This window comes from Ranitomeya variabilis, chromosome 2 (assembly GCF_051348905.1).
Source record: "Ranitomeya variabilis isolate aRanVar5 chromosome 2, aRanVar5.hap1, whole genome shotgun sequence".
NCBI classification, from domain to species: domain Eukaryota; kingdom Metazoa; phylum Chordata; class Amphibia; order Anura; family Dendrobatidae; genus Ranitomeya; species Ranitomeya variabilis.
Genome location: NC_135233.1, coordinates 108,402,000 through 108,414,003, shown reverse-complemented (window position 1 = coordinate 108,414,003; position 12,004 = coordinate 108,402,000). Strand labels below are relative to the sequence as shown.

Here is a 12,004-nt window from a genome sequence, read left to right as displayed (position 1 = left end):
GCGGGATTATGTGTGGTGATGTGGTGGGGGCGGGATTATGTGTGGTAATGTGGTGGGGGTGGGGTTATGTATAGTGATGTGGTAAGGGGGCGGGATTATGTGTGGCAATGTGGTGGGGGGCAGGATTATGTGTGGTAATGTGGTGTGGGGCGGGATTATGTGTGGTGATGTGGTGGGGGGCGGGATTATGTGTGGTGATGTGGTGGGGGCGGGATTATGTGTGGTAATGTGGTGGGGGGCGGGATTATGTGTGGTAATATGGTGGGGGGCGGGATTATGTGTGGTAATGTGGTGGGAGGCGGGATTATGTGTGGTGATGTGGTGGGGGGCGGGATTATGTGTGGTAATGTGGTGGGGGGTGGGATTATGTGTGGTAATGAGGTGGGGGGGCAGGATTATGTGGGGTGGTGGGGAGGCGGGATTATGTGTGGTGATGTGGTGGGGGGCGGGATTATGTGTGGTAATGTGGTGGGGGGCGGGATTGTGTGTGGTAATGTGGGGGGGCGGGATTGTGTGGTAATGTGGTGGGGGCTGGATTATGTGTGGTAATATGGTGGGGGGCGGGTTTATGTGTGGTAATGTGGTGGGGGCGGGATTATGTGTGGTAATGTGGTGGGGGGGCAGGATTATGTGTGGTAATTGGGTGGGGGGCGGGATTATGTGTGGTGATGTGTTGGGGTCGGGATTATGTGTGGTGATGTGTTGAAGGGGTGGGATTATGTGTGGTGATGTGGTGGGGGGCGGGATTATGTGTGGTGATGTGGTGGGGGGGCGGGATTTGTGGTGGGCGGGATTGTGTGTGGTGATGTGGTGCGGATTGTGTGTGGTAATGGGGTTGGGAAAGGATTATGTATGGTGATGTGGTGGAGGCGGAGCTACTGTGCAGGGGACGGGATTAGCCAGTAATCACGATGCCTCTTATATATATGTATATAGATATACGGTACTTTAAAATCCATGTCAGAATGATTTTATGGGGGCGGGATTATGTGTGGTGATGGGGTGGGGGGCGGGATTATGTGTGGTGATGGGGTGGGGGGCGGGATTATGTGTGGCGATGTGGTGGGGGGCGGGATTATGTGTGCTAATGTTGTGGGGGGCTGGATTATCTGTGGTAATGTGGTGGGGGCGGGATTATGTGTGGTAATGTGGTGGGGGGGCGGGATTATCTGTGGTAATGTGGTGGGGGGCGGGATTATGTGTGGCAATGTGGTGGGGGGCAGAATTATGTGTGGTAATGTGGTGTGGGGCGGGATTATGTGTGGTGATGTGGTGGGGGGCGAGATTATGTGTGGTGATGTGGTGGGGAGGCAGGATTATGTGTGGTAATGTGGTGGGGGGCGGGATTATGTGTGGTAATATGGTGGGGGACGGGATTATGTGTGGTAATGTGGTGGGAGGCGGGATTATGTGTGGTGATGTGGTGGGGGGCGGCATTATGTGTGGTAATGGGGTGGGATTATGTGTGGTAATGAGGTGGGGGGGCAGGATTATGTGTGTTGATGTGGTGGGGGGGCGGGATTATGTGTGGTGATGTGGTGTGGGGGCGGGATTATGTGTGGTGATGTGGGGGGGGGGCGGGATTATGTGTGGTAATGTGGTGGGGGGGCGGGATTGTGTGTGGTAATGTGGTGGGGGGGCGGGATTGTGTGGTAATGTGGTGGGGGCTGGATTATGTGTGGTAATGTGGGGGGCAGGATTGTGTGTGATAATGTGGTGGGGGCGGGATTATGTGTGGTAATGTGGTGGGGGGCGGGTTTATGTGTGGTAATGTGGTGGGGGCGGGATTATGTGTGGTAATGTGGTGGGGGGGCGGGATTAACTGTGGTAATGTGGTGGGGGGTGGGATTATGTGTGGTGATGTGTTGGGGCGGGATTGTGTGGTAATGTGGTGGGGGCTGGATTATGTGTGGTAATATGGTGGGGGGCGGGTTTATGTGTGGTAATGTGGTGGGGGCGGGATTATGTGTGGTAATGTGGTGGGGGGCAGGATTATGTGTGGTAATTGGGTGGGGGGGCGCGATTATGTGTGGTGATGTGTTGGGGTCGGGATTATGTGTGGTGATGTGTTGAAGGGGCGGGATTATGTGTGGTGATGTGGTGGGGGGTGGGATTATGTGTGGTGATGTGGTGGGGGGGCAGGATTTGTGGGGGGCGGGATTGTGTGTGGTGATGTGGTGCGGATTGTGTGTGGTAATGGGGTGGGGGAAAGGATTATGTATGGTGATGTGGTGGAGGCGGAGCTACTGTGCAGGGGACGGGATTAGCCAGTAATCACGATGCCTCTTATATATATAGATATACGGTACTTTAAAATCCATGTCAGAATGATTTTATGGGGGCGGGATTATGTGTGGTGATGGGGTGGGGGGGCGGGATTATGTGTGGTGATGGGGTGGGGGGGCGGGATTATGTGTGGCGATGTGGTGGGGGGCGGGATTATGTGTGCTAATGTTGTGGGGGGCTGGATTATCTGTGGTAATGTGGTGGGGGGCGGGATTATCTGTGGTAATGTGGTGGGGGGCGGGATTATGTGTGGCAATGTGGTGGGGGGCAGAATTATGTGTGGTAATGTGGTGTGGGGCGGGATTATGTGTGGTGATGTGGTGGGGGGCGAGATTATCTGTGGTGATGTGGTGGGGAGGCAGGATTATGTGTGGTAATGTGGTGGGGGGCGGGATTATGTGTGGTAATATGGTGGGGGGCGGGATTATGTGTGGTAATGTGGTGGGAGGCGGGATTATGTGTGGTGGGGGGCGGGATTATGTGTGGTAATGTGGTGGGGGTGGGATTATGTGTGGTAATGAGGTGGGGGGGCAGGATTATGTGTGTTGATGTGGTGGGGGGCGGGATTATGTGTGGTGATGTGGTGGAGGGCGGGATTATGTGTGGTGATGTGGGGGGCGGGATTATGTGTGGTGATGTGGTGGGGGGCGGGATTATGTGTGGTAATGTGGTGGGGGGGCGGGATTGTGTGTGGTAATGTGGGGGGGTGGGATTGTGTGGTAATGTGGTGGGGGCTGGATTATGTGTGATAATGTGGTGGGGGCGGGATTATGTGTGGTAATGTGGTGGGGGGCGGGTTTATGTGTGGTAATGTGGTGGGGGCAGGATTATGTGTGGTAATGTGGTGGGGGGGCGGGATTATCTGTGGTAATGTGGTGGGGGGTGGGATTATGTGTGGTAATGTGGTGGGGGGGCGGGATTATCTGTGGTAATGTGGTGGGGGGTGGGATTATGTGTGGTGATGTAGTGGGGGGCTGGATTATGTGTGGTGATGTGTTGGGGGCGGGATTATGTGTGGTGATGTGTTGGGGGCGGGATTATGTGTGGTGATGTGTTGAAGGGGCGGGATTATGTGTGGTGATGTGGTAGAGGCGGAGCTACTGTTCAGGGGGCGGGATTAGCCAGTAATCACGATGCCTCTTATATATATAGACTAGCTGTACTACCCGGCTTCGCCCGGGTTAATGACTGCTGTTAGCAAAATAGAATGTGTTAACAAAAATTTATTCTGCACACAAAAACCACAAAACAAATAGATAGAAATGTAATTATTAAAAGGCAAAAACTAAGCAAATAGAAGCATTTCACAACATATATTAGCTTTGTTATACTGAGAATGTCTTTGTTGCCTATATTAACCAATCAGAGCTCAGGTTAATTAACTGTAGCAAAATAGAAGCTGAGCTGTGATTGGTTGCTATTGGCAGCCTGATAAATCCCCAGCCAACAGGAAGCCCTCCCCCCTGGCAGTATATATTAGCTCACACATACACATAATAGACAGGTCATGTGACTGACAGCTGCCGTATTTCCTATATGGTACATTTGTTGCTCTTGTAGTTTGCTTATTAATCAGATTTTTATTTTTGAAGGACAATACCAGACTTGTGTGTGTTTTAGGGCGAGTTTTATGTGTCAAGTTGTGTGTGTTGAGTTGCGTGTGGCGACATGCATGTAGCGACTTTTGTGAGATGAGTTTTGTGTGGCGACATGCGTGTAGCAACATTTTGTGTGTTGAGTTGCATGTGACAGGTTAGTGTAGCAAGTTGTGTGCAGCAAGATTTGTGCATGGCGAGTTTTGCGCGTGGCGAGTTTTATGTGTGGTGCATTTTGAGTATGTGCAAGTTTTGTGTGAGGCAACTTTTGCATGTGGTGCAACTTTTGTACATGTGGCAATTTTTCTGTGTGTGCAAGTTTTGCATGAGGTGAGTTTTCCATGAGGTGAGTTTTGCACGTGTGGCGAGTTTTGCGTGAGCCTAGTTTTGCATATGGCGAGTTTTGCATGTAGCGAGTTTTGAGTGGTGACTTTTGTGTTTCGACTTTTATGTGGCGAGGTTGGTGTGTGTGTGTGGTGAAATGTGTGCTGAGGGTGGTATATGTGTTCAAGCACGTGGTAGTGTGTGGCGCATTTTGTGTTTGTGTTCATATCCCCGTGTGTGGTGAGTATCCCATGTCGGGGCCCCACCTTAGCAACTGTACGGTATATACTCTTTGTCGCCATCGCTCTCATTCTTTAAGTCCTCATTGTTCACATCTGGCAGCTGTCAATTTTCCTCCAACACTTTTCCCTTCACTTTTTCCCCATTATGTAGATAGGAGCAAAATTGTTTGGTGAATTGGAACGCGCGGGGTTAAAATTTCACCTCACAACATAGCCTATGACGCTCTCGGGGTCCAGACGTGTGACTGTGCAAAATTTTGTGGCTGTAGCTGCGACGGTACAGATGCCAATCCCGGACATACACACATACATACATACACACATTCAGCTTTATATATTAGATATACCTGTATGTAATCTCCTGTATATAGTATATACCTGTGTGTCATCTCACCTATATATAGTATATATCTGTGTGTCATCTCCTGTATATAGTATATACCTGTATGTCATCTCCTCCTATACATAGCATATACCTGTGTCATCTCCTCCTGTATATACTATATACCTGTAGGTAATCTGCTCCTGTATATAGTATATACCTGTGTGTCATCTCCTCCTGTATATAGTATATACCTGTATGTCATCTCCTCCTGTATGTAGTATGTACCTGTATGTCATCTCCTCCTCTATATAGTATATACCTGTGTGTCATCTCTCCTGTATATAGTATATATCTGTGTGTCATCTCCTCCTGTATATAGTATATACCTGTGTGTCATCTCCCCTGTAAATAGTATATACCTGTGTGTCATCTCCTGTATATAGTATATAGCTGTATGCCATCTCCTCCTGTATTAGCCCTCGTTCACACGTTATTTGGTCAGTATTTTTACCTCAGTATTTGTAAGCTAAAATGGCAGCCTGATAAATCCCCAGCCAACAGTAAGCCCACCCCCTGGCAGTATATATTAGCTCACACATACACATAATAGACTGGTCATGTGACTGACAGCTGCCGGATTCCTATATGGTACATTTGTTGCTCTTGTAGTTTGTCTGCTTATTAATCAGATTTTTATTTTTGAAGGATACCAGACTTGTGTGTGTTTTAGGGCGAGTTTCGTGTGTCAAGTTGTGTGTGTTGAGTTGCGTGTGGCGACATGCATGTAGGGACTTTTGTGAGATGAGTTTTGTGTGGCGACATGCGTGTAGCAACTTTTTGTGTGTCGAGTTGCATGTGACAGGTTAGTGTAGCAAGTTGTGTGCAGCAAGTTTTGCGCATGGCGAGTTTTGCGCGTGGCGAGTTTTATGTGTGGTGCCTTTTGAGTATGTGCAAGTTTTGTGTGAGGCAACTTTTGCATGTGTTGCAACTTTTGTGCATGTGGCAATTTTTCTGCGTGTGGCAATTTTTCTGCGTGTGCAAGTTTTGCGTGTGGCGAGTTTTGCACGTGTGGCGAGTTTTGCATGTGGAGAGTTTTGCGCGTGGCGAGTTTTGAGCGGCGACTTTTGTGTTTCTACTTTTATGTGGCGAGGTTGGTGTATGTGTGGTGAAATGTGCACTGAGGGTGGTATATGTGTTCGAGCACGTGGTAGTGTGTGGCGCATTTTGTGTGTGTGTTCATATCCCCGTGTGTGGTGATTATCCCATGTTGGGGCCCCACCTTAGCAACTGTACAGTATATACTCTTTGGTGCCATCGCTGTCATTCTTTAAGTCCCCCTTGTTCACATCTGGCAGCTGTTAATTTGCCTCCAACACTTTTCCTTTCATTTTTTCCCCATTATGTAGATAGGGGCAAAATTGTTTGGTGACTTGGAAAGCGCGGGGTTAAAATTTCACCTCACAATATAGCTTTGACGCTCTCAGGGTCCAGACGTGTGACTGTGCAAAATTTTGTGCCTGTAGCTGCGACGCCTCCAACACTTTTCCTTTCACTTTTTCCCCATTATGTAGATAGGGGCAAAATTGTTTGGTGAATTGGAAAGCGCGGGGTTAAAATTTCACCTCACAACATAGCCTATGACGCTCTCGGGGTCCAGACGTGTGACTGTGCAAAATTTTGTGGCTGTAGCTGCTACGGTTCAGATGCCAATCCCGGACATACATACATACATACATACATACACACACACACACATTCAGCTTTATATATTAGATATACGGTACTTTAAAATCCATGTCAGAATGATTTTTTTATGACCCTTTTTGAATTGTATTAAAATGATTATTTTATGAGTGCACATCTAGCTGGACCTAGATGACTTATCTTAAGATCAGGATTATTCAGTCGTTCGGACATAAGTTTTCAAAGTAAGTAAACTAGCCTAATCAAATCTATGATAATTACTTAATAATATATGCAGTTTGTATTGTGAAATCTAGTAAAAGACCCAATTTAATTATGAACCAAGTTCAAAAGTGTGAAACTAAATTTGCAAGATGCGCATAGAATTGTTTGGTTTTACCTACCTTTATCGCTTCAGCCTTATTCATCATCTTATTAAATACCTTTTATGATGATATTTTAGGGACAAGAAATGATAACTGGCAAAGCACTTAATGGAGATTATTTCCGGCTGCACATCAATCAGTACAGCATGGTGGAAGCTATAACTTGTTTATCTCTGAAGCCTTTTCCTGCATCCAATCTCATATGCCTATATGGACAGCATGAACGACTTTTAAATAATCTGTGCTCTCGATTTAAAGAAGGGCTCATTCTCGACCTCTACAAGTAAGATACTTAACCATACTACATTATTGTTACCTTTGTAAACAGATGCTTATAGTCTAGCCAAACACCATAGTCAGATATATACAGAACTCATAATATGAGAAAAAACATAGTCTTTATTCATATAATTAAAATGTACATGATTGTATAAAAAGAAAAACGGAAAAGACATAAAACTCGTAACATTCCAGAGAACAAGGGCACTCACATTGCCTATGGAACCAGATTTCCACCCTCACACAATGCACTCTTTGTATGCTTACTTCGTTTGGGGATAAAAAGCTAGATAAGAAGTAGTGTGGCACAAAAGCAAATTTGAGAATAAGTGGTATAGTACTCAGCAGTATGTAGAAATAAGTGTGACATATTCCCGGTTTCAAGATACTGGACCTGGGAAAGGATTAAAGGGGTTGCCCTATAGACTTGGCAGTGACGTCATGCCCTGTCTACAAGCAGAGGACAGCTACCGGAATACTCACTGCTCCCCACGCTGGGACTATGGGTGTGTGGAGCAGTGAATATTCACTGATCTTTAATTGCGGGCACAGTGTTAGCCGCATCCGCCAGCTTCCTGCAGCTGCCGGGCATTCACATGTGCCCACTACTAAAGGGAATGAATATTCACTGAGAGCAGTGAATATTCATTCTCTTTAATAGTGGGCACAAGTGATCGCCTGGCAGCTGCAGGAAGCCCATGGCTGCTGCTCCTGTACCTGCTGTTAAAGATCAATGAATATTCACTGCTCTCCATGCCTATGGAAGTGGAGGGCAGTGAATATTCATTTCTTTACGGGCACACATTAAAGCCCGACAGCTACAGGAAGCCAGCAGCTGTGGCTAACAGCATGTCCGCTATTAAAGAGAAATTAGTATTCACTGCTCTTCTCTCTCTTGGGCAAGGAGAGCAGTGAATATTCATTTCTCTTTAGCAGCGGGCACAGGAGTTAGCCACAGCTGCCGGCTCCTGCCTCCTCTGACCCGCTGCTTTGCTGCTGCCGCTCCCCACCTCCCCATCCACAGCCAGAGCAGGTACATCCGGACTATAAGATGCACCCCCCATTTTCCTACACATTTTTGGAGGAAAAAAAGTGCGTCTTATAGTCTGAAAAATACAGTAAGTCCCAGTGGCATGGGCAACTTACACATTTTGAAAGGCACAATGATGAGCATTTTATAAAGATTTTAGAACAAAATATGCTTCAATCTAGTCAATGTCTATTTCAAGGAAGACCTTACATATTTCAGCAAGACAATGCAAACACAGGAATGCGACAACGGTCCTCTGCCAAAATTCGAGCAATTCTCATTTCTCCGACATTTACAGACTGTTGCAACAAGAATCGGGAGGCGGCACAATAGTGGACATGGCCCTGCCCCAACTTTTTAAAAATATTGTTGCTGCTATTAATTTCTAAATTAGGGGTTTTTTTTTAAATAAAATGGAAAAATGTCTAAGGCTATGTGCACACCATGCAGATTTAGTGCAGTTCTGCAGCGTTTTTTTCTGCAGCAGAAACGCTGCAGAACTGCACTGTGATTTACAGTACAATGTAAATCATTGTGAAAAAAAAAAAGCTGTGCACATGGTGCAGAAAAATCCGTGCAGAAACGCTGCAGATTTCAAAGAAGTGCATGTCACTTCTTTTGTGCAGTTCTGCAGTTTCTGCACCCATTGACTCCCATTTTGTGGGTCAAATCCGCATAAAAACTGCAGATGTAAATACCATCTGCAGATTTTATGCGGATTTGGGTGTCAAAACCGCAGCAGAAGGAAGTGACGTCAGTGATGTGGAGGAAGTGTGTGGGCGGAGTGTAGCGAAAATGGAGTCGTATGGTAGAAATGGTATGTATAGTGTATGTGTGTGTCTGTCTGTCTGTCTGTCTGTCTGTGTGTCTGTCTGTCTGTCTGTGTGTCTGTCTGTCAGTAGTGACTCATTGTAGTCATTCGTCGGGTGGGACTACTCCCATCGAAATGTGATGATGGGAGAGTTGTCCCATCGTCAGGCGACTGACTACAATGGGTTAAAAACACAAACACACATATAACATGTAGTACATACTCACCACATACGTCCCCGAAGGCCACCATCCACGATCATCCTTGTCCCAAAATTAAAAAAAAATAAATAAAAAATCTTTTCCGTCGTAATCCATAGTATAGGTTGTCCCACGACGTCCTCCGGTGATACACTGCAGGAGTTAATCGCTCCTGCAGTGTATCGGAGCTGCCCGTTTGTTTCCTGGAGTTAAATGAACTCCGGGAGCTCACTTTACGGCAATTGAACTGCCGTGAAATCTCTCACGCAGCAGTGTCGTAAAGCGAGAGTCCCGGAGTTCATTGAACTCCGGTAAACTCGCGCGCAGGCACACTGCAGGGGCTTTTGCTCCTGTCTGTGTGTTTTGGCAGCCATGGAGAGCAGTCACATCTCCTTGTGTGGCTGTTCTCCATGGCAGATCGTCGTGGGACACTCGATATTAATGGACTACGTCGGAAAAGACTACAGATCATCAAGGGATTTGTAAGTATGGTAAAATTTAGAATATTAAAATACTTTTTCCTGTGTCTTTTTTTTGTGTTCAGTAATTTGGGGTTAATAATGGATAGGCGTCTTATATACACCTCTCCATTATTAACTGGGGTTAACGTCACCTTACAATGTCAAGGTGACATTAACCCCTCATTACCCCATATCCCACCGCTACACGGGAGTGGGAAGAGAGAGGCTAAGCGCCAGATTTGGCGCATCTTAGAGATGCGCCATTTCTGGGGCGGCTGCAGGCTGGTAGTTGTAGCTGGGGGGGGGGCAATATCCATGGCCCCTCTCTAGGCTATGAATATCAGCCCGCAGCTGGCTGCGTAGCCTTTCTGGCTATAAAATATAGGGGGACCCCACATCATTTTTTTTGGGGGGTCCCCCTATTTTAATAGCCAGTAAAGGCTACGCGGACAGCTGCGGGCTGATATTCATAGCAGGCTACAAATATTGGCCCCTGGCCGTTGGCTTTCCCCCTCTGGCGCAGAAAATTGCGCGGGAGCCCACGCCGTTTTTTTTTTTTTAATTCAACGCTCATAAAGGCCTTTTTCACACTTGCGTCGGTACGGGTCTGTCGCTATGCGTCGGGCCGAAGTACCGACTCACGTTGTGAAATTTGATTGAGATTGAGAAGAGGTTGGACTAGGAAATGACATCATGTAAATATATATATATTTTTTTAAACTTTATTTCTCTTTATTTAGCTTTAAAAAAAGCTGACAAATCAGCATAAAAAACGCACAAAAAACGCACTAAAAACGCACTAGAAAACTGAACCAAAACTGCACTGCAAAAAACGCACTAAAAATGCATTAAAAACGCAGGAATTGTCAGCTGCGTTTTCTGCCAGAAGATGCAGATTTTGTGCAGATTTTGTGCAGAAAATTCTGCACCAAATCTGCATTGTGTGCACATAGCCTAAGGCCGAGGTCACACTAGCGTAAAATACGGATAAGTGCTATGCGAGAAAACATCGCATAGCACTCGGACCAATTCTAATCTATGGGGCAGCTCCCATGACCGTTTTATTTCTTGGGCGTATTCAGCGTGAGAGTGAAATCGCAGCATGCTGCGATTGTACTCGTATATCGCCCGAGACTTGCCAATGCAAGCCTATGGGTGCAAACAAAAACCGGCACCGCATGGACCATCCGTGTGACTTGTGAGAAATACGCACACATTTTTCTCATTTCAGCCCATTGAGTCATTAAATTCAGTGGGGAAAAGCAGTGAGAAATATATTGCCATTTGCATGTCATACGGATGTCATAGGGATGCCATACGGATACATGGGTGAGAGAAAATCGCATCATCGCATTGCAAGCGCATCACACATGGATGACCATACGGAGAACACTTGTATGACCCTCGGCAGGGAGACTCGGACCGATGTTCCATACGTTTAGTGTGACCCTGGCCTAACTTTCATCTTCTGAATAATGTATGGCTAGAAGAGATTTCCAATTTTTAAGGGAACTTGCGGCTGTACATGCTTCACATGACAGGCTGGAAAGTCAATACATTGTTTGAAAAGCAGAGAAATGGCAACAATAACATGGTGTACGGTGATAGTCTTCGTCTTCATAACAAAAACTGGAAACCTGAAGAGTCTTTTTCAGTCTGTGTTAGGCTTTGATGATAATTTAGGATTCTGTTCCTATAAAGCATTCAGTGGGTGGCATTCATTCAGCTTTCTTGGTGAACCAACCAGATAATATTGAACTATTTCCCATTGCATTGCTATCTACAGTCTACTGGTAGTCGGACGATTCACAATAAAAGACTAACACATTTTCTCTGCTACTTTCTTCACTGAAAACACACAATTCCTGCTTCTATGAAAAGTTTCTTTAGATGCATTGATTTGTTGTTTGAGCTAAACAAAAATGACTTTTCGAAATCATGTTACTTTCCATTTGGTCTTCAGTTTATCATGGATAAAAGCACCCAGTGCGCTGCGGAGAAAAGCAATAGCATCTCTGCATTCAGGAACGTGTTCATTCCTGGACTCCTTCAAGTCTTGATAGAAGAATGCTTTTAAGGCCGGGGTCACACTGACGTATAGCATCCAATGTGAGCGCATCAGATGCGATATGCTAATGATATTGGCTCCAGCTCTCCTGCGAGCGTGAGCCGAGTGTCAGTGCTCTGTGCTCCCATCCGCTCGCATGAGAACATCGCAGGTACGGAGAAAGTAATTCCTCCATCACTTCCATTGCCTGTCTCGGTATATATCACACTAGATTGGGATGACATTCAAGTGCAGTCCAATGTTTTATTGGATAGCATTATGGTTTTTTTTACACTTTTTGTCAGTCCCTGTAGGGGATTTGACCCTGCTACCAC

The 12,004-nt window shown here is 46.2% G+C and overlaps 1 protein-coding gene across 3 annotated transcripts in view; it reads left to right on the top strand.

The window, feature by feature from the left end:
- Positions 1-12,004, top strand: part of CFAP61 (cilia and flagella associated protein 61) — a 416,189-nt gene that overhangs the window by 305,243 nt on the left and 98,942 nt on the right. For all 3 annotated transcript variants that reach the window (XM_077282796.1, XM_077282793.1, XM_077282795.1), the window contains one exon: positions 6,919-7,124. In XM_077282796.1, the coding sequence (XP_077138911.1) occupies positions 6,919-7,124 (206 nt within the window). The remainder of the gene's footprint in view (positions 1-6,918; positions 7,125-12,004) is intronic.